General features: G+C 35.0%; 1 protein-coding gene across 1 annotated transcript in view; it reads right to left on the bottom strand.

Moving 5' to 3' along the window:
• The window catches only part of KCNH7 (potassium voltage-gated channel subfamily H member 7), a 205,035-nt gene that overhangs the window by 7,008 nt on the left and 171,736 nt on the right, over positions 1–26,291 (bottom strand). The window contains exons 10-13 of the mRNA XM_059475767.1: positions 17,180–17,432; positions 14,216–14,421; positions 11,622–11,721; positions 2,376–2,627 (exon numbers count right to left, since the gene is read on the bottom strand). Coding sequence (XP_059331750.1) covers positions 2,376–2,627; positions 11,622–11,721; positions 14,216–14,421; positions 17,180–17,432 — 811 coding nt within the window. The remainder of the gene's footprint in view (positions 1–2,375; positions 2,628–11,621; positions 11,722–14,215; positions 14,422–17,179; positions 17,433–26,291) is intronic.

The following is a 26,291-nucleotide window of genomic DNA, read 5'->3' as shown; positions in this document are numbered from 1 at the left end:
GGAAAAGCTGGAAATCTCTCATCAAACTGAATGAAGCATACTATGAAAAATTGAGGGGTAAAGTTTCAAACTATGAGTTGAGGTGCAATGGGTTTTGTAGATCCAGTAGACTTATAAGCAGTGAATTTCAAGAGCATTTCACTGCTTTTTAATGTCCAGCAAAAACATTGATGTTGTAAAAAAAAGATGTTGGTTATTTTAAACAATAAGTCATTCATTAAAATCACAGATTTTCAATGCCATGGATTATCCTGGGGAAATCACAGCTGTTTTTGCCCCAGAATATGTATTTGGAGACTATTGTAATAGATGCTTAATTTGTGACAAAGCAAATGATTTGGTACTGAAACAACAAAATAAGATCACACACGGTAAGCAAGTTAATACTCTATAAAATATGGTGCAACTCATCTAAGTGTCTTTTCAGGTATTACATATTTGTTAATAATCCTAGAAAACCCCATCAGCAGCTACAACTGTATAACCAACTCAGATCTTCCAGGGTTTGAAGAATCTTAGACTGGAAATTAAGTCAATAAATGTATCACTAGGTTCACCAGAAGAATTGAAGAATCAGTCTTTTAGCCCAAATAATGACCAAGTGAAAATAGAATTTTTTTTTTTACATAGAGCTAACAGCTACAGAAAAATTCTCAGATCTAAACAAAAGAGCCATATGTTCAAAATTTAAAAGTTGCGTTCTAAGATTATGAGTGAGACATTTATACTGCTTCTGCCAAATTATACGATGCATTTTTCATTTTCTTTCCATTCATTTAAGTAATGACCAAGGCTTAAAACAAAACAAAAAATAATTAAATATGTATCAGTCACAGGTAATGAATTAGACTAGCTTTATACAAGTGCATTTTTATCCAAGATTTATAAGACACTATATGAGGATACATAAAAGCAGAGTTTTTTTTCACAAGTTTATTATGTTTGTAACTACTCTTATAGTAAGTACTAATCAATCTCTAATAGCAGAAGTAAAAATTTAGTTTAAAACATTTATCAGGAAAAGCTAATCTTATTGACCTTGAAGGTTTTATAAATGTTGCAAGAAAGCTCATTACATTGCATAACATTACTAGAAGGGCTAAATTACAAAGTGGGAAAAAGAGTGTGGTCTTAATCAAAATTTGTAACCTTTAGATATGCTAAATTTAGCTCAAATAAAATCTGCAATAGGTTGCCTTGGAAAATGTTGCCATAGCTGCAAGGACACATTTCTGGCTATTGGTGGGGGAAGGAAAGGTTTCCAATTGCAGTCTGTATGCAACAAGTTCATGTGGTGTGGATTTATAGGGCCTTAACTTGAAGAGATGACACTTCACATATTCATACCTCTGAGACATTAAAATCATTGTTTGGTCTAATTAATCATTAGGCTTATTTAAAATGATAGTCTAGAAGCCTAAAGTTTATTAAATGATGGTTAAATGGTTAAAGTGTCTCAATGGAAACTGCTGAGGAAAACAGCATTAAACAATAAATATGTAATTTTTCCGTTCAGACTGAAAGAATTACAAATGAACTTGCAGCAATATTTAAATTGTATATTAATACAGGGTTTTCCATTAATTTCCTTTCACATCACTGAGAAAATTAATATTTTAGTATATTAGATGTAATTTTAATTATGTGATTTAAGTCTATGTAAAAGTATCTGAGATTGTTAAATAGTTCCTGATCATTTGTCATATACAAAAGCTCATGTCTTTATTCTTGTGTGTTACTTATGGAAGTCATGATTTTCTTCTGCGTGGTGTAATGGCACTCCTTTAACCAACAGGTGCAGCAAGACAGGATAGCCTTCTTTCAAGCTATTATGATTTTATTTCCCTTAATTTTTGTTGTACCTTGTCAATGCAGTGAATAAAATTAGTTATCTGAAAATATATTTTTGGTGCATGTGCAACTATCACTAGGTTTAGCAAGTCCAACTCTCACTATCTATAATTTTATACTGTCATCAACCCTGGCTCATCAAATGTCCTTTGGGATATCCTGTATTACTTTGAGTGCAGCTATCATCAATGGGCACTCACTGGAGTCCAACACTAGTGGACAATTTTGTAGTTTTTAAAAATTATTTATGTAGTTCAGTTACAAGATGATTTGTAGCAAAACCTATAATGACTTTTTGGAGGCTGTACAAGCCAGTCCCACAGGACTGGAATTCAGTTCCCACTGAATTAAACTATATTAATCCTCTTGAGAAATAATATTTTTTGATCTAAGATATTTTTTCTTAAGATTTTTGGAGTAAATATTATGTAAAGAATCAAGAGAACCATTCAGAAAGTTATTTTTGTTAATCAGACTAAAAAGATGTTTGCTAAAACTTTACTAAATAGAAACAGCTGGATTACCTTTGCAAGAAGTGCTTCTTTTGTCAATAAGAATTTCTTCTGTGTCATGATCCATTTCTTCAAAGTCCATCTCTGTGGTTTTCTCTGTTACAGATGGGTAATCAGCTATCCCAGAGAACAGGGGCTTTTGCTCATCTTCAATGGAGGACACAAAAGATGATGACCCGCTTTTTTTCTCCTCAAAATGTTTCTTAATAGATTGATAGTATCTGGTACTGTCTCCTGAGGGTTCAGGATCACTCTGATCATTCTCTTTGAAATAATCTGTGAAAGAGAAATAATTGTATCCAAAAATAAGCAATTATTGAGAGTTTATTCTTGTTTATTATGGTCTGAGGATGGAGACAATTCTTATATCAAGTAGGAAGTTCACTGTCTAGTAGAAAAAAAATACTTTAAAGCCTTTTTTAGATTCTTCTGTCAGAGGAGTCTTATATTTCTTTTGAAGTCCTGGAAGACATTTGTATGTATGTATTCCTAGTCCATAAACCATAACTTGTCTTGCAAAATTTGTTTGTATCAAAACAACAAAGGCTTTATCCAACACAACCTTCCTGTGTACTCTTTTTTTTTTATAGTGAGGATGAAATTTGAGGAAGCCTTGTATTGTAAAGTTTACAAAATACGAAATATTTCATCCTGTCTTCTAATTACTCTCATTACTGGGCATTTATTACAGTCTTGACAGGCTAACAGTAATGTATGTTAGACTTGGTATCAGAAATACTCATTTAAGTTATTCTCACATGAGAGAATGTTTGTTGATTATTCTTTTCCCATAAGAGGCATTAATCAATTACCTCTAATTAATACTAGAGGTATTAATCAACCACTCATCTCTTACTCAGAGAGCATATTTCTCCATATTTATTACAGGGCTGATATGACAGGGAGAAATAAAAGGAGGGAGTTCCTAGTCTGACTTATGGGATCACTTCAAAACACCTTTGCAAAGTAGCCCAAATTCCTTACTCTTTAGAGCTGGAATTCTCTGAACATCCAATCTTTTGAATAGCAAAAGTAAACAACATTCTGTGATATATATGGTAGCAGTATACCAGTCAAGTTGAGAGTGAATCTTTCATTAATCATATTCAAGGTCCGTAGTGAGCGGGAGAAGGAGCAGATTTAGTCCTCTTAAGAAAGGGCAAGTAAGCCTAGATTTAAAGCAGATATCTTTAAAAACATATTGTAAAAATGAAATAGGAGTTAAACCCTAGAATAATTATTTATTAATATAAAGAAGTCTTGATCTCTTTTCAGCATAAACTTGAAGCTAGTTTCCAATTCAATATTTGGTTTTACCTATTTTTAACTGAAATGTCAAGATAATTTCAGTTCTGCTATTTATTTAAAACACATTTTAGCAGGGTAGTCTCAACATCATATAAATACTGTAACTAGTTTGCACTAAGTTCCTGGGGAGACAGCATGATTTCCCATCTGCTTTGTGCTAATTACTAATCAACATAGTTCTAGAATATCTGGAGTCTTTATAGCCTACAGCAGTGGCTAATCCAACATTCTGTATATTCCCTAGGTTTCTTCTCTGTGTTCTGGTAACTATAAGTAAATGAAACTGTGGCTTCATCTAATTGTCTTTGTCTGCACCTAAAAAGAATGCAGTATCTGTAAAAGAGCACCCTTCAAGTGTCCAGAAATCTGTGAGCAGCGAGGACAGGTAATGGTAAAGAAAATAAACCAAATAATAAAGCAAAATAAACCCAATAGCAAAGCAGGCCTTCTGTACCTGTACCCTCTAGAGTCTCCAAGGGCAATTAACACCACCCCAAGCAGAGATGACATTATTGGGCTTTTGTTAAGCAGGACTACTGGCTGTAAGTGATATTGGTGATGCTCAGTTGCTGCAAAATTGCCAAAACAACTTCAAATGGACTGGCAGTCTAAAAGCTCTTGGGGGATACTCAGACTCAAGTGCCATGTTCTCAGCAATTCCATCTCCAAAACAGTACAAAAGCAAAAGAAAGCTTCATAAGAAAATTTTATTATAAATGTCTCCCATGGCATTTCTTGTGGGAATATATTGAAAACATAGTCACGCTGCAGTAAATTCCCTTAATTACTTAATGTTTGACTGACTTCAACCTGTGAAAAAGACCTTCTAATGAAAGCTTGAAATTACCAATTTTTAGGGTAATTTTATATGTTCATGGGATTTTGTGCACTAACGGCAGCTGTAATGAGCACTCTGTGGAATACAAATCAAGCAGGGGACTAATTTTAAGAAGGGGTCATTGAGACTCTAGTGAAAAAAACAGTTTAGCAGCTGAAATATAGCAGACTGTCTTCTCTCTTATATTCATAAAATACTAAAATATTTAGAAACATGAAGCCAGATTCTGCTAATAATTACTCTGCTGTAAAACCAGGAAAATTCAGTTGATATCCCTCCATCTATATCAGAACAACAGAACACATTATTTTCCAATGCTGTCCAAGTATTATGAACTCACTGGCACGAGAAGGAAGGCAGAGATCTGTTGAATGTAGGCTCCTGCTTATTGAAATCAGATTTGTTCATCAGCTGACCTATTTCAAAATGGACATCTTTGGCTTTACTGCCATTGCTTTATCTTCTAGGCATCTGGCTATACTCAGTGAGTCAAAAGTTGTTTTCTCTTTTAAAGGCTCCTATTTAATGCTAAAAATTATTCTCTCTGGAGGATAATCTTGTGACACTTTGCACCTAGGGTATGAATCAAAATAGAAAGGGCTCTATTTTATTGACTCTTCAGGACCTGATAACGGTGCAAGTTCTGTACCTCAGCTCAACACCTTAGCAGTGCCTCGGTAGCTCAGTGGAAAGTAAGTTACAAATAATAGATAGGTAGGGCTTTTTTTCAGAATGTGAATTTCTCCAATTTCTCCTTCCTTTTGTAATGAAATTTAGTCATTGGTTTGGAATAGATTTTCCAGAATAGAAGACTTATCTAACTGTGTATGTATGGATATGTTCACTTTCTGCCACACAGAAAAGTGTTTTAAAAGCTTTATTTATCCCTTTCTGTTCTTCTTCTGAATATAATCATTAAACTCCATCTTCCTCTCCCCCCCCTGTACCAGTTCTAGTGTTTTTTCTTTCCTTTTCCAGTAAGAAAAATTGCACTTTCTGATTCTGAAAGAGCTAAAAACTGTTTTACTGAAGATGATTATTTTCATAACTTCCTGCTTTACCAAAATGTATAAACATTATTTACATTCTATGGAACTGTTTTGGCATGCTATGTCAAAACTGTTTTGGGTGCTTGACAAGTTTACAGGCAGTGTCCTCTGACCTTTGCTGTTTGGAAATTCCAAAAATCTTCAAAGCAATTATCAGAAAGTTTTGTGTCCTGCTTTTTGCACATACACAGGCAAAGGAAGGGAAGAAGTGGAGCTGTCACGAGTCTGGGTCAGAGAGCTATGACAGTGACTCACAAACATACTGGCATTAAAATCCTACTTCTGCTTCATGGGATGGTGACCAGACATCAGACAGGTTTCTTTTGTGTGATATGGTTTGCATATGGAAATTTTGCATTACTCAGGTAGGGCCAGTCTGCATAATCTAGAGGTATTTTCTCTTAATATATCAGTCTGCTGCAAACAGTATTGGTGAAAGTGTCAACAATACATTACCTATGGAGCAGCATTTTTTAATACTGCTGTAATTTCATTAACTGGAATTTGTCATCATTAATCAAGCCAGCTATACAGCCTAGTGTTTCAGAAGGCAGCAAATCTTTACTCCCTTTTCAGCTAACCAATAATTTGCCAGAAGTTCCACCAGGCCCTTGAATTTGTGTATCTAGATGTCCTGCTTCAGCACTTTCAATTTCATGTTTGTTGACCTGTCAGACCCCCAAATCTGAAACAATACCAAAGATTTACAGTGGCTTCTGAAACCTGAACTGTGAAAGTTCTTGGATTCTTTAGCACATGCTTGTTTTCTCCTTCTTCCTCACTTCTACTCATTATGGTTCTCTTCAAATATCCCACCTATCTTTAGGACCCCCTACTTAGAAATGTACTGTCAGATATGTGTGTGGTATTTGACTAACACCAAGGAAAATGTTGTCTGTCTAGTAACTATGCAGGAAGATCCCTAATCCTAAGAAAAGTGGGTTGCTGGAAGTATTTTGGGAAAGCTTAAACATTTTGTCTTTCAGTAGTAAAAAGGTTTATATGTTTTTTTGTGATTGTTTTTAATGATGGAAAATTTGTTTCATTCCAATTTAATTCATAATTTGGGAGATTCTAAGTCTGCTATGGGTCGATATAATAGATTAAGCTAGATATAAATATAAATGTAAACTAGTGAGAGTCCATTGTTATAGAATTTCTGGCAATTTTGCTGAAAGTTTCCAGTAGATTCAATACTGATAGTGGAAGAAATGAACTGTACTGCAGAGAGTTTGAATTACTGTTCTGTATCAGCACTGCTTGGGAGTGTTTGGTAAGTTAATCTGTCCTTTGCCATGTTTCATCTCTGACTCATGAAAGTTTGGATGATTTTGGAAATAGGGAACAGCAGAGGGTATTGAAACCTCCCCATCATGATGAAGTCCTTATTGACTTTTCCATAACGATCCATGTCCCTATTTTTACAAGGACTTAGAAAACAGCTAGGTTTTGAATAACCGAATTTGAGACACATTTAAAAACCCAAGAATTTCAAAGGTCAAGGGAATATGAAGTCCTTCATTTATTCTTTTGTGCCATTTTCAGTACAATGAGATGTTAGGGATGGAGTGACAGCCCTCCATCTCCATTTTCTTTGTTTTGTCTGTTTTTGTGTCAATGGTAACCAGATAACGATGGAAGGACAATTATTAGTTTGTATTTCAGGAAATTATACTATGGGGAAAAAAAGTCGGAAACAAATAATTCTAGCAATGCACCTCTCAGAATGGATTCAGGGCAGAGATCAAAACAATTCTCTTATCAAATTTAGAATTCTCTTATCGTTTACAAGGGATTCAGCTTTCACCATAGTACTATTATTACTATTTTTTTTCAAAGAATAGCTATGGATATGTGTGACGGCACATAACATTTTGCAGATTTGGCCTTTGGAAACAGCCTCTTTGGGAGTAACTGGAAACAAGACTCTTCTGTGGAAGCTCCCTGAGGTGGCACCTAGGCAATGTGATAACAGCAGAAACACTAATAGGAGCAGATGAACACTGCACTGGGGGGCTCTCTGATGACTAGGCACTTTTTTGCTAGGGGTTTCATGATTAAGTAAGATTTAGGGGACATGAAGTCTTGTTTCCAGCCTTATGATGCCTGCCAACACATTAGTTGTTTCCTGAGCATTTAATGACCTAACACTCCAGGGGAATGTTAGAAACTCTTTGCTAATTAAGCCCAAGCCAACTTCATCAGCAAAATACTAACAGTTTAACACAGTTAAGTAAGAGCTTCAATTTTTCTCTACATTCTTACCTGACTTTCCTTCTGGGAACATGGCACAGTGCTTGTCTGAGCATCTATTAATAAAGTAAGCATTTAGATAAGTAAGCTGAGGGAGGGGACAAGAATGGGAAAAAACAGGGCAGGGGGTGTTTCCCCATTCTCTTATTACACCATAGTTTCAGGCAGGAGAATCAGTTCCTGAAATGTTTTCTTGTCTTCTCTACCTAAATCAAGAGCCATGGGCTCTAGATACTTTGTGTAATAAAGCTGTGTTAATATGGCTTGGCTTCTTAGCCTGAAAAACACCTACAAGCAATGAAGACTAAAGGTAGTTACATTAATCAAGATTCAGGTAGAAGTTTTTTAGAATTCTGGCTTTTGTGCTTACTTTGAGAATTTGAAAAGTAGACACTTTTTGAAAAGTCTGATCAGGAAACATAACTCTTCAAATTTAGCAATATATGAGTTTACTAGTTAATACTGGTTAATAATATTTTAAGTTAATAATATTTTAAGAATGAATCAAAATGTATTTTATATCCCACTTGATTGTTACAGTCTGTGTCGACATGGACAAGTGCAAGCCCCAGGGTAACAAGAATCTGGGAGAACTTTGCTTAGTGACAACTTAACATCATATCCATGGAGCTAAAATTTTCTTGTTGTAAGTTTCCTGGCCCAGCTAGAACAGTCACTAGAACAGTCCCAAGAAGGCTAAGATTTTAGAGCCAGGATTAACAAAAAGTTAAACAAGTTGCTAGCAAAAATGATAATGCTTGACCTTCAGAATAGTCTTTTCAAAGCCCCAAGTTTTCAGGCTTTCTGTGAGTCCCCTTACACTGTGCATTTTCATATATGGTGCAACGCATATATTGGATTTTATATTGATGTAAACAACTCTAGAAATGCCCTATTCAGCATGGGATAATAGAACCGCACATGGGAAAATAGAACTAGCAGAGCTAAAGAAAGTTCTTGCCTGAATGTACTTCCCTTGAAATTAGCTAACTCACACAGAACTGCTAGAAGTAAATGAGAAATGAGCAAGAAAAAATTGTATTCTGCACTGCTAAAAATGACAACTGAGTATAGATGGCACAGCTCATTGTCACTAAGTTTTCAGCAGGAGGCTAACTGGCCAACCCAGCTGAGAGCTTTGTTTGGAACTGCCAGGCTGGAATGCTGCTAATTTTAAGCAGTCTCAGAGACTTCCTTGGCTCACTGTCAAGGATCTAGGGCAACTGGCTAAGTCTGCACCTGCACCTGTGCAAGAAGTACCATCCATTATTCTGAAAAACATGCAGTGAATTTCATTAGAGCAAGTGCAAGCTGCTACACAGTGTGTACGTTCATTTTTGCAGGGGACTTCTTCTGAGTCTGCAACCGATTCTAGAAGCCAGAGAACAAGCTGGTCTCTCAAATAGTCTCGTAGCCTCTAAAAACACACTATGACAGAGCCCTTATAAGCCTTCCTAGTTAAGATCACAGGATAGAAATTGTGGAATTATGTATATGTGGAGTGAGGTCTTGTGTGAAAGTGGAGAACCAGGGGTACTAACTGCAGATGCATAAAAGAGAGCTGTGTTGATTTTGTTTAACCCCTGATAAAACTTGTGCAGGAAGAGTTACCATGGAAACAAGGTCCAAATCAGGCTAGCATGAACTAAAGGCTGAGATAACACAATCCCATTTTTAGCACTCCAAAACAGAGAAAACATCATGCTCACACTAAAGATGGAAAAAATGCAATTTCAAGCTGCATAATATGCTAGTAGGTCAACAGCTGAAAGTAAAGAATTCCAGCAAGAAGAGCATTTACTAAGTGTGCCTCTAATAATTGCAAAATAAAATATCAAAATATAACAGTAAGAATTCTGGGAGTCTCTATCCTGTTTAAACTATAGTTCTGAAATCAAAATATGATTTTCATACAACAAGTTTTTTTTTACCTTTTGACACACTGTGGCCAGAAATGCATTTTTCAGCTGTTTGTTCAGAAACTGTGTCTTTTCTCCTCCAGTTCTGAAAAACTCTGCAGGATCATCTCCAAATATTTATCATTATAAACTGACTATGGTGGATCAAAATAAGATGCCACTCCCTCCTACATATAAAGGGTTGAAATCAATAGAACATTACTTTAAAAACCAGCAGTACCTCTAGTAGAACCTACTTTACAACCTCAAAGAGGATGTGGGAAGGGACACAGAAAAGTAACACTGAAGATCTATGACTATGAGGTGTCTGCTGTGGCCATGGGAACACGTAGAGAATCTGAAAAGAGACCAGAGAGGGGCAGTAAGCCACTGGAACAAAACTGCACTCAGTACTTGGCAAAGGACTCCTACTAGTTTTATCTTCTCCTCAGATGGACTTCCAATGTACCTCACTTCTGCCTAACCCAGTTATTACCAGGTGCTGTACAATCATTGCCAGGGCTAAGGAGCTTGCCAGTCTTGCCTCTTCTTCCCCGACAATGGAAGTATTTTTTTCAAAGAGGAAAATGTGGGAAATTATATTCTTTCAAAAGTAATGCAAATAAATGTTTCAAAGAGGATGTTCAGTGTAATTGACTGGGCAAGAACCATAAAAGCCTAGGGGTCTTGGAACCTCACTGACACCCGAGTAGCCTATTTGCAATTCTACAGCAGGCACAACATAAAAGATCACTTCCATCTTGTCTAGGTAGCAGCATATGTTTTCTCATAAGAAATGTGAAGGTTAGTCAGGCAAAGTATCTCTGTCAACAGATTCTTTGTGAAGAGCAGATTGAATATTTCATGGGGACATTTTCCTGACAGATTTGTTGTCGGTCTTGGCTTCCTGCCCTAAAGATGCTTCTTTGATCGAACACGGATGTCATTGTTCTGAACAGCCATACTCTGGATTAGAGTCTCTTCATTGAGCATTATACCTGCTATGGATATTTAAACTGTTCCCATTTATTATCAGCTACTCTGCTACTCCATAAATTGGTTATGCTGCATTTAGGACTGAGGTTTAACTGTGGAGTGTGAAAGACAGGCATAACAGAAACAGTAATTTGTCAGACAAACCATTCAACCATAAAAGTGCAATGGTATTCAAGGAATTGTGTTTTTCCTACATAAAAATGAAAATCCATGAGTATCAGTTTAGCTGTCTTCATGACTGTTACTGTCTGACCAGATCTACTGTCTACAGTTTCCAGTATTGAGCAGTACTTAATAGTGGTAAAAAAGTTTAATGTTTCACTGAATTTTCCTTCATTAGGTTTACTCCCAAAAGCTGCTAATGTAAATGTAAGCACAGGAAGTATTACATAAACTTTTGCGAGGACAACCTTTTACACATTACCATATGGATCCAAATCAGACTATGGTGAATCTATGGTGTACTGAAATATTTTAAATTTTTAATTTTTAAAATATTTCAATTCCAGGGAGAAACACCACCTAGAATCAAGTACAACAAAGCACTTTGCTGAGGAGATAAAATAATCCACAGACTAGGTTGTCCACACAGTTTAAAACATGGTGTCTCAGAAAATAGATATTAAGAGATAATTTACATATATATATATGCATGCCTCAATGGCAGTAAGGTGGCTTAATGTTGGAACAGCTCTTCATAGTCAGATGTGAAGTCATAGAAGTGTAAAACATACATATTCTAGTTATACATAAGCATATAGGAGTTAATGCACAGAGAAGTTTTGCTGCCCAGCTGGATTCTTAAGGGCTACTCCAGTAACAGCCAACGTGGACCCTAATGTACCCAGCATTACCAAGTGAGATACCAATGAATAATGAGGCAGTGCTGTCTCATGTAAGAAATGAAGTTAATTACCTTTCTCTATTTCACTTTGGAAGGACAATTTCCGTCTCCGTATTTTGCAGTTATCTCCATCCGTATCATTGGTAGTTTGTGATCTTATTACAAGGTCAGACTTGATGAATGAAATATGAAACAAAATGACAGATTAGTCCCATCTAAAGAGGGCAGATTTGCAATAGGTGATTGACTGTTAATCATGTTCAAGCTTTAAAAAAGGCAGTATTAAAGTCAGACTACATCAGCCTCTCCATCACCAGCTAATGAATGGAATTGCCCAAGGCTAACATGAGAAAAGTTTATGCAAATTGAGCAAAACCAACACTGTCATCACCTAATGGTGAAATAAAATTTTACTGATAATAAGTTTACATGGAAATACATGTGTTCATGTGTTATCAACTTCTCTGAACTTGCACAGACCTGGTTTATGTAACCTTACAAAAATTAACGAAAAAAATTAAATAACCTCTAACAGAGAATACATACTATTTCAAAAAGTAAAGTGGTAATTGATTGCAATTATATTTATATTTAACTGATGGTAATAATTATAAAGGTTACAGTTTGCAATGATTATAAAGGCTATATTTTACAATAAATATAAGCCTGACAAGCATCAGGCACTTTACCTCATTATTTTATCTTTCTAGACCCTCCCTTCCTCTTTATCAGATTTAGATCATTCAGATACTTATTTCTGTACCAGAACACAAGGTTGTTTTTTTAATCCATCTTAAGATGATTGCAGTGCTTTTTTTTTCAGTAGGTAAAAGATGCGTTAAGTCTTGCTTTTTTTACTTTAAGAAATTTACAAATTAGCAAATATAACACCAGTTTTGCTCTTTGTGTACATACCCATGGCATTGGCTTCAACCTACTTGCATTCCCTGTGCTAGTGAGGTTTCCCAAACCACTCAAGTAAGCAGATTTGCTTGTGGCAGAAGGGCAGAGGGGAGCTGGGAAGCATTTACATCTTTCTCTATCCCTTCACTTTAAACCTAGGGAGTGATGTGTTTCTGTGGTGGCCCACTGGTGGAATAACTGCAGGAAGAAAAAGGTACTTTCATACAAACAAGAGGGCGAACTTGAGGCAGAAGCACCTATTATTCTGATAACAAATTTAGATCTGACTGGTGTTTTGAAAATCAGAATGTGCTCAATGCTTCTTTTGGGGGCATGCATTTCTGGATTGCAATAGACAATGGAAAGTAAGTAAAATTGTTAGAGAAAAACTGTGATTTTGCAAGCTCAGAAGCATGGTTAAGCCTCTCCTGACTTTCTTGTCTCTGATCTAAGGGAAAAAATAACTATAAAACATTGATGACAATGTAATTGCAAGAATAATTTCTCAGACTTAAATCATTAATGTGAAATTATCCTCAAGAAATTTTTCAAAAACATTCCGTTTTAACTTAAATTTACCACTAGACCATACATTAATTTTGTTGTGTTTTACATGTAATTAATAATTATGACCTTTTCAGTGCACAAAAGGCATGACCGAAAAAAATAATATAATTGGTCTTTCATTTTTGGAATGATATTTTATTAAAAAATGGTTATAATAGAAAGAAGTGACATTCCTGGTTAGAAGTTGTATCGGTTATACTTTTTTAAAAAATAAGGATCCACACTTGATCAACAAAGATGTCCCTATAATTTGCAGCCCACAACTTAAGTGTTCTTTTCCTCATTTTTACTTAGAAGGCCTTTGAGGCCAAATTACGTTAGTTCCTTCACACTGAACCTCTGTTTTTCTTTAAGGGAGCCAAAAAATGGCATTATCTCAGAAATAATGAAACATAAATCAGTCATTCTGTGGGCAGTCTAGTCCCTGCCTGGTGGTCAGAGCTGGAGTTCCTGCAATCTTCTGGGGAAGCCAATAGCCTCAGCAGCACAAACTGGGCAAGAGAATTTCCACTCCCCCTTTGGCCAAACGTCCACTTCCTTTCCCAAGTCAGAGTAACCCTCTCAGTCTGAAATTGGGAAACATTGGTAATATTTTGACTTTTCCTGAAGATGTAATTTGTGCAAAAGGGGACACTTAGGACAGTCACTGTGGGAAAAGAGACCAAGAAATGCCTGCAAATCCGAAGACTGAGTGAAAGTTGAAAAGACTCTTGTAAGTTTTTAGTCCCCTAGGAGGTAGAGTGCATGCTAAGATAAGGGAATTAACAGTTCATATTTGAAAGGCAATTAAATATTTTCTATTGCTAGACACAGAAGGAATGTGGATAATCTGATTTATCCTTATTTTATGGATGTACAATTACATTTAGTGTCAAAAGTACCCCTTGTGGTGACCTAGGCTATAGTCATCTAATAAAACCATATTTTCCATGGCTTTAACAAAATCCCCCTGGGTGAAGCCTTAATACTATTTAAATATAGAACCAAATCCTGTTAGATTAACATCATCTGAATAATTTCATTGACTTCTGCTGAGTTTAACTGACTTCAGTAGAAGCAATGAGGAGAGTATATTTTTTTAATATAGGATTTTAGCTTTTCATTTTGTTAGTTTTTGAAATGCTATTTTCAAGTATTGTTACTGTGGGACAGATTTGACCCAATATTAAGAAAGAAAAATCCCTTATTATATGTACCTTTGCAGTTTCATCTCTCAGATTAAAAGTTAGCTCCAGATTGGTAAGGAAGAGATCAGAAAATTCAGGGTACATATCCAAAACTTCAAGTAGATCTTCTCTCTGGATCTTATGTAAGTCACAGTAAGTTAAAGCTCTCACATCTGCATTTGACTTTCCTGGTTTTGCATAAAGATGTACCATCTCTCCAAAAATATCATTTTTCCCTGCAGAAAAAAAATTAAACAGAGATTATTATTTTAAACATGAATAAACCTTTACATTGAATGATGTATTTCTTTATGACAGAGGCATAGAATACTTGGTTTTACATGAAGTGATACAGTCAGATTCCCATCGCACATATATTTAAAAAAAGCAGTATTATTAAGTATTAAAAGTGAAATTATTAAGATCAATGATAATACATGAGCATATAACTGGACTAAGTGAACGTTTCATCACAACTTTTCTTCAGTTTCACCAAAACAACATGATTTGAGCAAGTTCCTTTTTCCTTTCTTCTAAAAGCATTATTTGGTAATTTCAATCATATTATGATGGCAAAGATGTAATTTCTATTGTCCAGTCCAGTACAGGACTTGTCTGGTCTGTAATACCATTTTGTTAAGAATTACATGAAGGAACTGACTGTACTTGAAATATATTTTCGTAGAAAATTACTTAGTTTTTATATTTTTTGGAGGGAATGCAAAGCTTCTAAGATGCAGGAGTTCTTTTGAACAAGCTCTTTAAACACGTCTGCCTCTGTTTTGATACCATTACGATTCTTCCCATCAGTGTTGACACATTTGCAATAGGGGTTTGTTAAGATTTTCGTCTCTATTTAATTGCTCATTTTTGCCAAACTGCACCTAAACTTCATCCATGCAAAGCAGTTTCAGCCATAAAAAAGTGAAAGTATGCTATACACTAAGGATTTCAGGGTTACCTGCAAAATGGGGTTGGGGAGGCACTAAGAAAACAGTTGTGGAAAAAAATGGTGATCATGGCAAGGGAGAAACAGAGACCGGTAAAAAAGAACACAGTGGTGATTTTTTGGTCTCTGTTAAACATTTGTGCCTTTCACATTGGGTTACTAAGAGCAGTTCTGGTTTTTCTATTTTCTAAAAAGGAAGTTGAAAAGTGCAGCTTAAAAATGCAAAAGGTAATTTAAGGGCTGATTTATAGTGAGGATCTTGAACATGGGAAGACTAAGAGAAAACCTGATTATATTGCATCTAGTCTTTAGAGAGGAAAAATGACTTGGTATTCAATGCCTCTAGAATATAAGAAAGAAAGCATAGGAAGAACCAATGAAAATAAATTGAAACAAAATAATTTTATACTGGAAATAAAGCAAACATTTTTAACAATAAAGGTGATTAAATATGGAAATTGCCATCAAAAGTGATCTTATTTTCATCTCATCATATCTTCAGAGCAAAACCTATAGTTTTTACTTCCTAAAACAGAGCTCATTAGATATAATGGATAGTCACAAAATATGAAATGCAACAGGAATCAGTGACACAACAAGGGTTTGCCAATATACTCCTTCTGCCCTAAATGTTTATGAATTCAGAGGTCCCTATTTAAGGCACATAAAACCTTCTCTGCAATAAGAATATGAATAAGAATATTGTGGGCAGATATTGATGGGAAGAGATATAGTGGCATTGCCCTGCAAATAGCTGATTTTCTGCTACAGTGTGAGAGCACAGGGATCTCATGTGCATGATATGAAAATCTTGTCCAGTCTGCATCTTTGGCCCAGGAAAAAATTGATGAATCCATATAATTGTCAGTTTGCCTTGATTGTAAGTGCAATAGAAATAGTACAGAAATGTGCATGTTTTTGGTGTGAGAGATGAATTCTTTGATGAACCACACTGCTCATAATCAGGGCAAGACTCTTACAGTTAAGTAAAAACCTCACAATATTATACTTGCATGCTCCCTACTTTGTTTGTGCCTAAAGCTGGCCCAGCTGATGAGCTGCAACAGCAGGAGATGATAAATTATCTTGATAACACTATCTAAACCTAGGGAAGGATTGCTTTAGGCACACCTTTGTTCTGCTCACACATCCACCCTGCAAAGCATAAACAGAATAATCAGTCAAAGTATAGCAACATACTGCCCCCAGCCCACATCTTGCTTCAGCTGCTTTTCTGAGTATAAGTTCCTACAGTGGCCAATTAACAGAAAGACAACATATGAATGATATTACAGCTGGTATATGCTTCTGTACATCGAAATCCTTACTCATATACTCAATTATTCTCTGCATTCTTATTATCTAATATAAAATTGGGAAAATCGGTAGTCATGTTATGCAAGGTTTTAGTTATTTTACTTTCCGTACTGCTATAGCTAACCAGCTCTAGGTGAGCTCCCAGCTGGACTGAGCCAACTTTTTGGGAAAGGAAATGAGTAACTCATCATGCTATACAAACAAGGATGTGTTAGTAAGACAGATAGGGGAAACACTGGTGTCATTACTTCTAGATAAAATTAATCTGTTATTCTCTTCTTTTTCTTTATGCCTAGTGGGCAGAAACAGATATTTCTGAAACTCTCTAGAAGACATTTTGAATGCCCAGAGTAGATTGCTCCAGTTAGCAAAGAGAGGAGTCTATGTGTTCAATACCTTCATCATTGTTTAAGAACAGAGTGGCCTTGACTTTTTATCTTGCAGCATAATCAGAACTGGAATAATTAGATATCTGCTTGCCTTAGCTTGTAGCTTGTCTTTCACCTAGGGATTAATGTGACTAAAGATAAATCTTTAGAAATCCAGAGGTCTGGGCTCTGGTACATGTGAATTATTGCAGTAATGTAGATTTTTCTTCTTAAATTATTTCTTTGCTTGATTAAAATAAGTAGTTAGTAAATATTTACAAATTTTCTGTCCCAGGAGCAACAATAAAATTTTTTTTGAAAATCTAACTGTTTTAATATGCCTTCTAATAATGTACTTACCAAGAATGGCTACAACAATGTCACTCTTAAGGATTTCAATGGAGCCTCTTGACACAAAATAAAGAGCAGTGAGAACATCTCCACAGTGCACTAAAGTGTCTCCAGGAGGAGCATGTGTTGTCTTAAATTTCATAGCCAAAGCTCGAAGACAGCCTTTACTGGCCCCCCGGAAAGCTTTGCAATTCTGAAGCAAATTTTGGTTGAGGTGCAGACAAATGTCAGCTTGTAAGCATTCTGGAAATCCCTTCAGGACCTGGAAAGACAAGCATAAAGATTTCATGCGAATGCTATGGAAGTTCTTGATAGAATTTTTGTTTTCTTCCTGGACAAAAAGGAAGAAGTGACCTACAAATAGACATAAAAGGTGTAGGAGTATTAAAATTCAACAAATTCATAGTGTTATCTATATTGCAAAGCTTTTACAATGTCAGTACTCCTATAAATACTAACCTATATAGTGGTTACAAAATATGCTATTAAGATTTCTTTGATTGCAAGAAATGGTCTCAGGGTACACGAATTACTATACTGCAGGAAAATAACAAATAAGACAGTGAAAGGGAAAGCCTTGACCAAATTTCCTTTTCCATTATATATTTCCATATATCTATTTCCTTTTTATCAATTGTCAAAGTACCAAAGTTATTATATGAGAGGTTTTTGCTGAAACAACCATGATATTTGTAAAATGAGAGCTATCTGAAGATCAGATATTATTCAGAGTGAGGGCATTTTATTAGGATTTTCATGCTAAATATAACCCTCTTGCTAGTGTAGGACTTTGATTTTTATCAGAAAGAAAGCAACATGACCTATTGAAACAACAATGTTTGCAGATTTACATAGACAGATGATTTGCTCAGCAAACAACAGGGCTACTTGCTGTGGTCCTTGCTCATCTTTTACTCAGAACAATGGACGTTTGCCTGAAGTAGAATCATGGGATTCCTCTTGGGTACCATGGCAACATGTTAATTTTGTTTAGAAGGAAAGGAGTTATTTACAACATGGTCATTATCTGTGATCTTTTCTAAGTTCTCTAGGATAATACAACTCTGATTGTTTTAGAATCTATAAACATTTCTGCTACTGACTTCATGGGAGTACTGTGACTCTGCACATGCTGACACAGTATGACACACCACCTTTCTTTGTTATATCCTGTCACCTGCTGTCAGTGATGTGATTGGGTCACAGGCTTTCCCTAGGGACAGCTACAACTGCTGCATGTTACTAAAGGCAAAATATGTACTGATGCTACAAGTCTTATGAATATGTGAACAGGATGTGTCTCTTTGTTATTAGATCAGTCTATTATTTCATCCTTGTTTATCCTCTGCACTGTTTTAAAATAAATTTGTAAACATTTCTGCAGAGAAAAGATATATCCAAAATCCATTCACTTGTTGATATATTAATTTCTACTTCAGCACAAAAAATCCTGTGTACTCACTCTCATTGCAGAAATTATTCATAACTCATATCCCTTGCTGGTGAAAATGAACACATTTCTGATATGAGGCTTCTGTCTGCACAAGCCGAGTTATGTTGTAAAAGTGAGATATTAGAATCTTTAACAGTATTGAAATGTTTTTATGATTGCTAATGGAAATCAATGCTGTGAAATAACAAACAATATTTTAACACACATATATAGAACAATTTTTTGAGTCTTATGGCATTACCATATGAAATCTATACATCATCAGAAAAAGCCAGCATTCAACAACAGTAAGCAAAATGAAATAGCATAAATGAAAAACTTCTGTGGCGTCTCTCTGTTTTCAGCATCTATTACATCACTAGAAATAGCTTAGTACCCAATTATGCTTTTTAGTATAATGTAATTATATTGAAATAAAAAAGCTGTAGTTTGTAGGAACTTATTTGCTCAATGATAGTGAAAAACTGAGAAACAAATATGTACAGCAGTGAAACAGGAGAAAAAGAATTGTGTTTATTTTGAAATTGTTCTCTAGTCATGTGAGTGCAAAAGACCTATTTTGAATTAATTTGTTTGTTATGTATGTATCTGAATACAATTTAGAAGAGCTCCATTTTTTATAGGGTATGAAATAGGAAATATATTTTGAATTCAGAACTACTTACAAGAAAAGTGTATTTGAATTGTTAGGAAGTCATGAGTAGTTAGATTACATTTAGAATAAATAATTTTAATTTTTCACATCAGCTGTTTATCTGATTTTCAAGGGATTGTATTTTACCATTAAGCAAAACCCATGCAGACAATGTGTGTTAGTTTATATTTCTGAAGATACTTTGGATATTCCCTTATAGAAATAATTATTTTTACAACTAATTTATATTTGTCATGAAACTATTTTAAAATCATTGCATATCAATTGACAGTTATTTAAGTGTCAATGACATCTGAAAGATACCAGCCTCTTTTCAAGCATCTGTGACTAAAAAGGTCCTGCTCCATGGAGCTTACACTCTAAAGTAGTTTTATACATCAGAGACAAAAACCATCTACTCTTTAATATCACAGTTTTAAAATGCCTAAAAGGAAGACTAAATAACATTGGTTTCCAATGGAGATTATTCCATTAATACAAGCTTAGAAATTCAAGAAAGAAGCTGATTAAAAGATAAATTTGTTAAAACAATGGTAAAACCTACATTACCAAAAAGAGCTTACCATATTGCACGCATTGTGTGTGATGAGGTGTTTAATCTAAGTCCAGTAGGTGACATAATAGAGAATTTGATGTTTCCAGATGAAGTTTTATGCTGTGCAGTACAGACATTTTGCCAGCCCAAACTCTCAAATATTTGTTACATTCACTCTCATATTCTGATTTCATTACTGAAATTCTATTGAAAATTATGTTATGCTGTGAGAATCATCAACATCAAATTTGTACATGCTCTGCCTATTCTAAATATTAGAAAACCATCCATGCAGTCTTCAAAATAAAGAATTGAAAATTATAAAATTAGAAGTGCTGTTTAATAATATTATTATTAATGAAAACCCAAAACTAATAAATCATTTAAATACAGATTTGACTTTCAATTGTTCCATTCTTTCCTAACATATTTCTATTGTTATACACAATATCTCCTCAGTTGTGATTCCACGGGGCCCTGGTGAGAAAAATCTTGGATTCTTATGGTTAGGATAATGTTTGGAATCAGAAGTCATGCATAATTCAAGAAATACACACGGATATTTTTAAAAAGACACATAATAAGACATAAAATCAGCTTTAGCCCTCCCGCCATGACAAAGCAAAAGTAAAGGAAAATCAGTTAAGATGCTGTGACCATAGGCTTCAGTTTTCTGTCATTGAGAGTTATCAAGTCCAAGTTCAGTTATTTCTTCCTGTTTGGAATGAAACTTACTCCACATCACATAACGTTGATTTATCTACGTGGCATGCTTACAGATGAGGATAACGCCATCCAGAGAGATGTAAAATATTTTACACAGATTAAGTAATTGCTTGTGAGGATAGTAGGCACATGATTCATACTGCCTTGAAGAACGTGATCTTTTTATGAGGAGAGGGAGTCCAGCTTCATTAATTTCTTTTCTCCGGATGACAGCAAGATATCACACATTTATCAGGCACATTTGTGACAACAGATTTGGACATATCTTTGTGCCTTAATCTCAGGCAGCAAGCAAGTGTTTGGGCGAAAGATAACCTTGGGGTTTTTTGGATAAGTTATAAAATTCATGACAATTTTTAAATTTTTAATTCTCAATTCTGTAACAGGTACTGATATAGGACTCATAGAAATATTTAGAAAGTATTTAACCTGAAGTAAACCACGATATTAGCTAGTTTTTATTAAACATGGAAATACCACATTCCATACCAACAAAACCACAGAATGATTGAGGATGGAAATGATCTTGTTGGAGAGATCATCTGGTCCATCCTCCCTGCTCAAGGAGGTCTACTTAGAGCTGGTAGCCAGGGTAATACCAAGGGCTTTCAAATACCTCCAAGGATGGAGATGCCACCACCACTCTGGGTAACGTCTACCCGTGCTTAGTTATCCTCACGGTAAAAATGTGTTTCCTGGTGTTTGGTCAAATCCTCCAGTTTCAGTGTGTGATCATTACCTCTGGTCCTGTCACTGGCACCACTGAAATTAAACTTTTTTCGACATTTTTTACACCCTCCCTTCAGGTATTTGCTCACATAGATGTGATCCTCTGTGAACCTTCATTTCTCCCATCTGGCTGAGCAGTCCCAGGTCTCTCAGCCTTTCCTAGTATGAGAGATTCTCCAGTGCTTGTTGCCTTACAATCAAAGATACTCTTTAATTCTGCATATAATCTTCTGTCACACATTTTCTCTGCTGAAATATAGGTGGGATCATTAAATACCAAACAGCAGCTGAAGAGAGCACAAAAGTGCTCTTGTGTGTTGCGCTGTGTTTGGGATATGTTGAAACTAGTGACTAAGGCTTTCTTGTCCTAGAACCAGTTTAGACTTGTTTATGAGTGGCAGGTGCCCAGCATATAGAGGGAAAGATAAAGGGATACTCCCAAGTTCCTCTGAGAATTTAAGATGGCGTAAACTGAAAGAGTATTCTGGTCCTTCTCCACTTTGTCAGATTATTCCAGCCTTGTCATGATCTCTCCTTGTGAAATGGTTTGAGAAACTGATCCATACAAAAAATTAACACAGCAAAAAATCTGAGCAGCAGTACAAAGAGGCAAGAGTAAATTCACCTTGTGTCATGACCACACATACTTAATATGTATTTGGTTCTCACCCTCATTAGAGAGATCTCAGGCTATGTTGACATTGGCATCACTAAATTCTGAATAAAGTTCTCAAAATATTTGAATAATGAAAGTTGAACTTCATATTAAAACCTTTCATCTTTATTAACCTTTTGTCTTTGTTCAGAAAGAATTAGTAAAATTAATTAATATTAATTCATATATTTGGTGAAATAACCTATGTATTTAATTTTTATCTTTTTGCCAGCCACCTAATTTTAAGGTCAACCTGATACTCTTTAGCTGGAAAAATTGCACTGCTTAGATTTTGAATTAGGATTTCTGTCCTCCAGCAGCTGTTTCCTCTGATGGAGAATAGTGTGGGATTTAGTTCCATCACAGACATTTGACTCTTGTAATTGAATAACATCATCCAGGCTAAACATTTCTGCAATTCAGCAATTTTATTTCTAGAAAGAATTTAGAATTTATTATTCAATATTCCTGTGATAATTAATTACAGAAATTAATTATTTCTGTAAGTAGAAGGTTGAAACATTTCCAAGCATTTTCAGCATTTAGAAAAGAAAGAATAGGGTCACAGCTGGCAACAATACTGCTCCAGAAGCTCTTGGGCTCCACATAGAAGAAAGAATATTTCTGGAAAATCCTCTTTGTAGAGAATAATTTTTTAAAAATGTTCAGGATGTTTCCTTTCAACAGTTGAGAGAGAAGCAGTATGTGATAATGAGCTAATTCACCTTTCAATGAGATTAAAGCCTCACAACCTTATCAAGAATAGGATCTTTTGTTTTCAGTCATCACCACAACACAGATGTGTGACATCTTTATGCTGGACTTAGTGAAGCTGCAGTGGACCATTCTTCTACAGTCCTATTACAGTTTCTGAGTATATCTGAATAGTGATCTCTGTGATATGATACATTGCTGAACAAGGCAGATGCAAAATTATTTCGGTTTCTTCAACTGTTGACTCCCTTACCTAGAGAAAAGTTTTAAGTCTATAGAAGTTGAAGATTGACCAGATCTGGGTATTTCAAAAAGTATGATAGTTGAAAAATTAATTGCTCTTCTTTTGATATTTTAGACCACAAAATATAATGCACTGAGAAACTGATAAAGGATCATTTAGAAATAGGTGGACATCCTTGAAAATATTTTTTAATGAGGTCTTATTTTTTACACTCAATTCATTGGAGCCGATCACGTTCTTAAAATTGCCTCTTTTAGAAAATGAAAGAACAGGTTTATGGCTAGTCATAAGGTACTTTGTGGCTGGTTTATATCTTGTGATTTATGCTCTAACATATAGGCAAGTAGCAGTGCCAAGTTCCAACATGATTACATATTCCATTGGTTTAAGGATTTACTGCTAGATTTTATTCCAAACACATCTAATTTGCACTAGTCTTTTGATGGTACAAAGAATTTCTCCTTGATGTTTTTGAAATTCTAATTTACTTCTCTAATCCTCTGCTTTCAAATACATTAGTGGCACTGGTTCTATTACTAAAACTGGTTTTGTTGTAAGAAGTGATCACAGTGGGAGAAAAAGCAAGAATGAAAAAGTGTAGTGATGTAAACCAGGCGTCAATGGCCAATTTCATACAGAAGAAGCCTGTTCAAGGCAATGGCGAATCTGGCCTTTATTTGCTACTATAGAATTACTGGTTCAAGATAGGTGTGTGCTCTATTGTACTTGTATGATCACAGTGGCCAAGACAGTTATCACAACAGTAAAATGAACCAATTGCTTGGATGCTTGCAGGAGAAATCATACACTCATTCATAAAAATTCCGATTTGTGCTCCCCTTTCATGCTATTGGACAAAACCCAAACCAAAAGGACATCTGTCCTGCACCCAAAATTTTAATTAATGTTTACTCTGGGCTAAACACTTTTCAACTAGTAACAAGAAGTAACAAGAAGTAACACTTAGTTACTTCTTCAAACTCTTTTCAAATGTAAAACAAATCAATAAAGCTATTCAGATGCATGGAAGATCCATGGAAAGAAAGGATGGGACAGGATTGTAAAAAATACATGCATAACTTAAATATCTCAAACACTAAATAGCTAATCTTTTTAGGGTAAGCATCATAGGCATGCCATTATCAGTGCTGGACTGATAACATAGGAATGAAAGAGGAAAAAGAGGGCAAAAAGAATTTGGAAAAACTATAACAGAACAGTTAAAATGATTACAAGAATTGGATTATTTGGGACTGGTGACATCTTTCATGAAACAATATGCAATGTAAACTTTTTTTTTGTAATTTGACTTTGCTAGCGTATATCACAGAGACATGATTTAAATTATGCTTATTCTATAGACTCAAGATTTTTTATCCAGATTAAAATAAATCCCAAATCCTGTTTATCCAGTCCATGCATAATTATGTGAAACTGTTTTTAACCAAAATACATTATGTAATGAAATATAATCAAAAATATGTAGGAATGGAGCAGAAGGGAGCAAATGAACAAATAAACAAGGTCTCAGCTTATTTCACTTGCAGGTCTTTAAAGCTAATTTTAAGTTTAACCATTTCAAGTAAGCATACAGTTCTGCTTTGCAATCTAAGATGTAGAATTTTGTTTAGAAAATCAAGTTTAGTCTTAGTGCACAATTACTCCTGAGATTAAAAGGGTTTCTGTTTAATCTCTTTTTTTGTATTTTGTTTTCCACTCTAACCGGATTCTTAAATATATTACTGAGAATAATTTAAAATATCTTTTGAAACATATTCTCCATGTTATTTATATATATATATATATATATGAGTATGTATGTGTATATGTTGCATGTACATATATATATATATATATATATATATATATATATATACAATGTAAATTATTATGCACTTAATATTTCAAAGGAGATTTCAAAGGAGATTTTTTATTTTTTATCAGCTTTCAGTCATGAAATGAAGAAAAAAGATATTAGATGAAATTCTGCCTTCAGAATTCACAAAAAACTCCAAGTAAACATGGGCAGAAGTCAAACACATTTGTTTGAGGACAATATTAGTCCTTTGTTCTAAATGCAAATATTTCATGCAAAATTAAGTAAAAACCACATGCAAGTCCAACTCATATGCGCATGGCTAATAGCCAAGAAAACATCATTGGTACGTGTGTTAACATGCATATATGGTGTAAACCAAGAGCATTCACACAAAGGAAAAGGCAGAATGATCAGCAGCATGACAACTTTGTCAGTGACATTCCTACAGAGCAACTATCTGATGCAAACCAATATGCACATGACCTTTTTTGGGCAAAGAAGCATGACTTGAGTTGTGGGGTAAAACAGTGATTAATAAACATGGTTAGATTGACATTTTTAATGTCTAATTTTAGTAACCATTTTGCCCCACATCTGATTCTGCTTGGATTATTTCCCTTTGCTATCTACCCCTTCATCATGCAAAAAGTTACAATTAAAATTAGAAAGCACTGAACAAGCTCTAAACCCAACAGATAACATGGATATTCTTCACACTTTATACTGGAATTAAATTTGATATAAATACCTCCTGCTCTTACCAGTGGGTGGTGTTATTCCATGTATTTAGGTGTGAAGCAGACAGGAAAGAGATAAATCTTTCATAAGTACAATGTAAATCACACAATTCTTATATTATCCTTGTACTAAGTGTAATTCATTCTAACTCTTAAAGGAAATAAGGCGATTGACATAACATGAGGGTAGAACTGTGAATAGAATAAGGAATGAAATACAATGAAACAAGATACTAAACTTTTGAGTTTTTCCAGACTTTATTAAAAACAAATCCTCCATACTGCCTCACAATCATATTGCAGAATACGGGCTACTTAATCCATTTAATTGTTGTTTCACATTCATGACAAATCCAAGACTAATTTCCGTACACCAGTTTCCAAATTATGCAACTTTTCATGTGACAATATCCAGTTATAGTAACTATTTCATGTGAACCAGGGGGTTTTAGTACATCCATTAGTGGTAATGAATTACTTAAGGCACATATGATTTTGTAATATCTTCAGAAATAATTCAGTGAGCTGCTTTAGGCTTAGGTTGAACACACCTGCAGCTTAAGGGCCTGATCCTGCAGAGTGCTGAGTACCCCACAATTCCATTGCCATCAGAAGGAATTAGGGCTATTCAGTGCCACACAGGATGAAGCTACTGATGCTGCCTTCCACTGCAGTAATCCCCAGCAGAGGTTTATACAATTGTCCTTGTCCTCCCCTGGACATATTATTCCTTTAGAGGGGACACATGGAAGTGGCAGGTGAAGACCAATATATTAATTTTCTATTGTATTTTCAAGATCTGCTTTACTTAATGGTAACCATAAAGTCAAATTGTCAGTGATTCATCTTCATAA

This window comes from Ammospiza nelsoni, chromosome 7, assembly GCF_027579445.1.
Source record: "Ammospiza nelsoni isolate bAmmNel1 chromosome 7, bAmmNel1.pri, whole genome shotgun sequence".
NCBI classification, from domain to species: domain Eukaryota; kingdom Metazoa; phylum Chordata; class Aves; order Passeriformes; family Passerellidae; genus Ammospiza; species Ammospiza nelsoni.
Note: the sequence above shows the minus strand (reverse complement) of the source record. Positions and strands in the feature narration are given on the sequence as shown.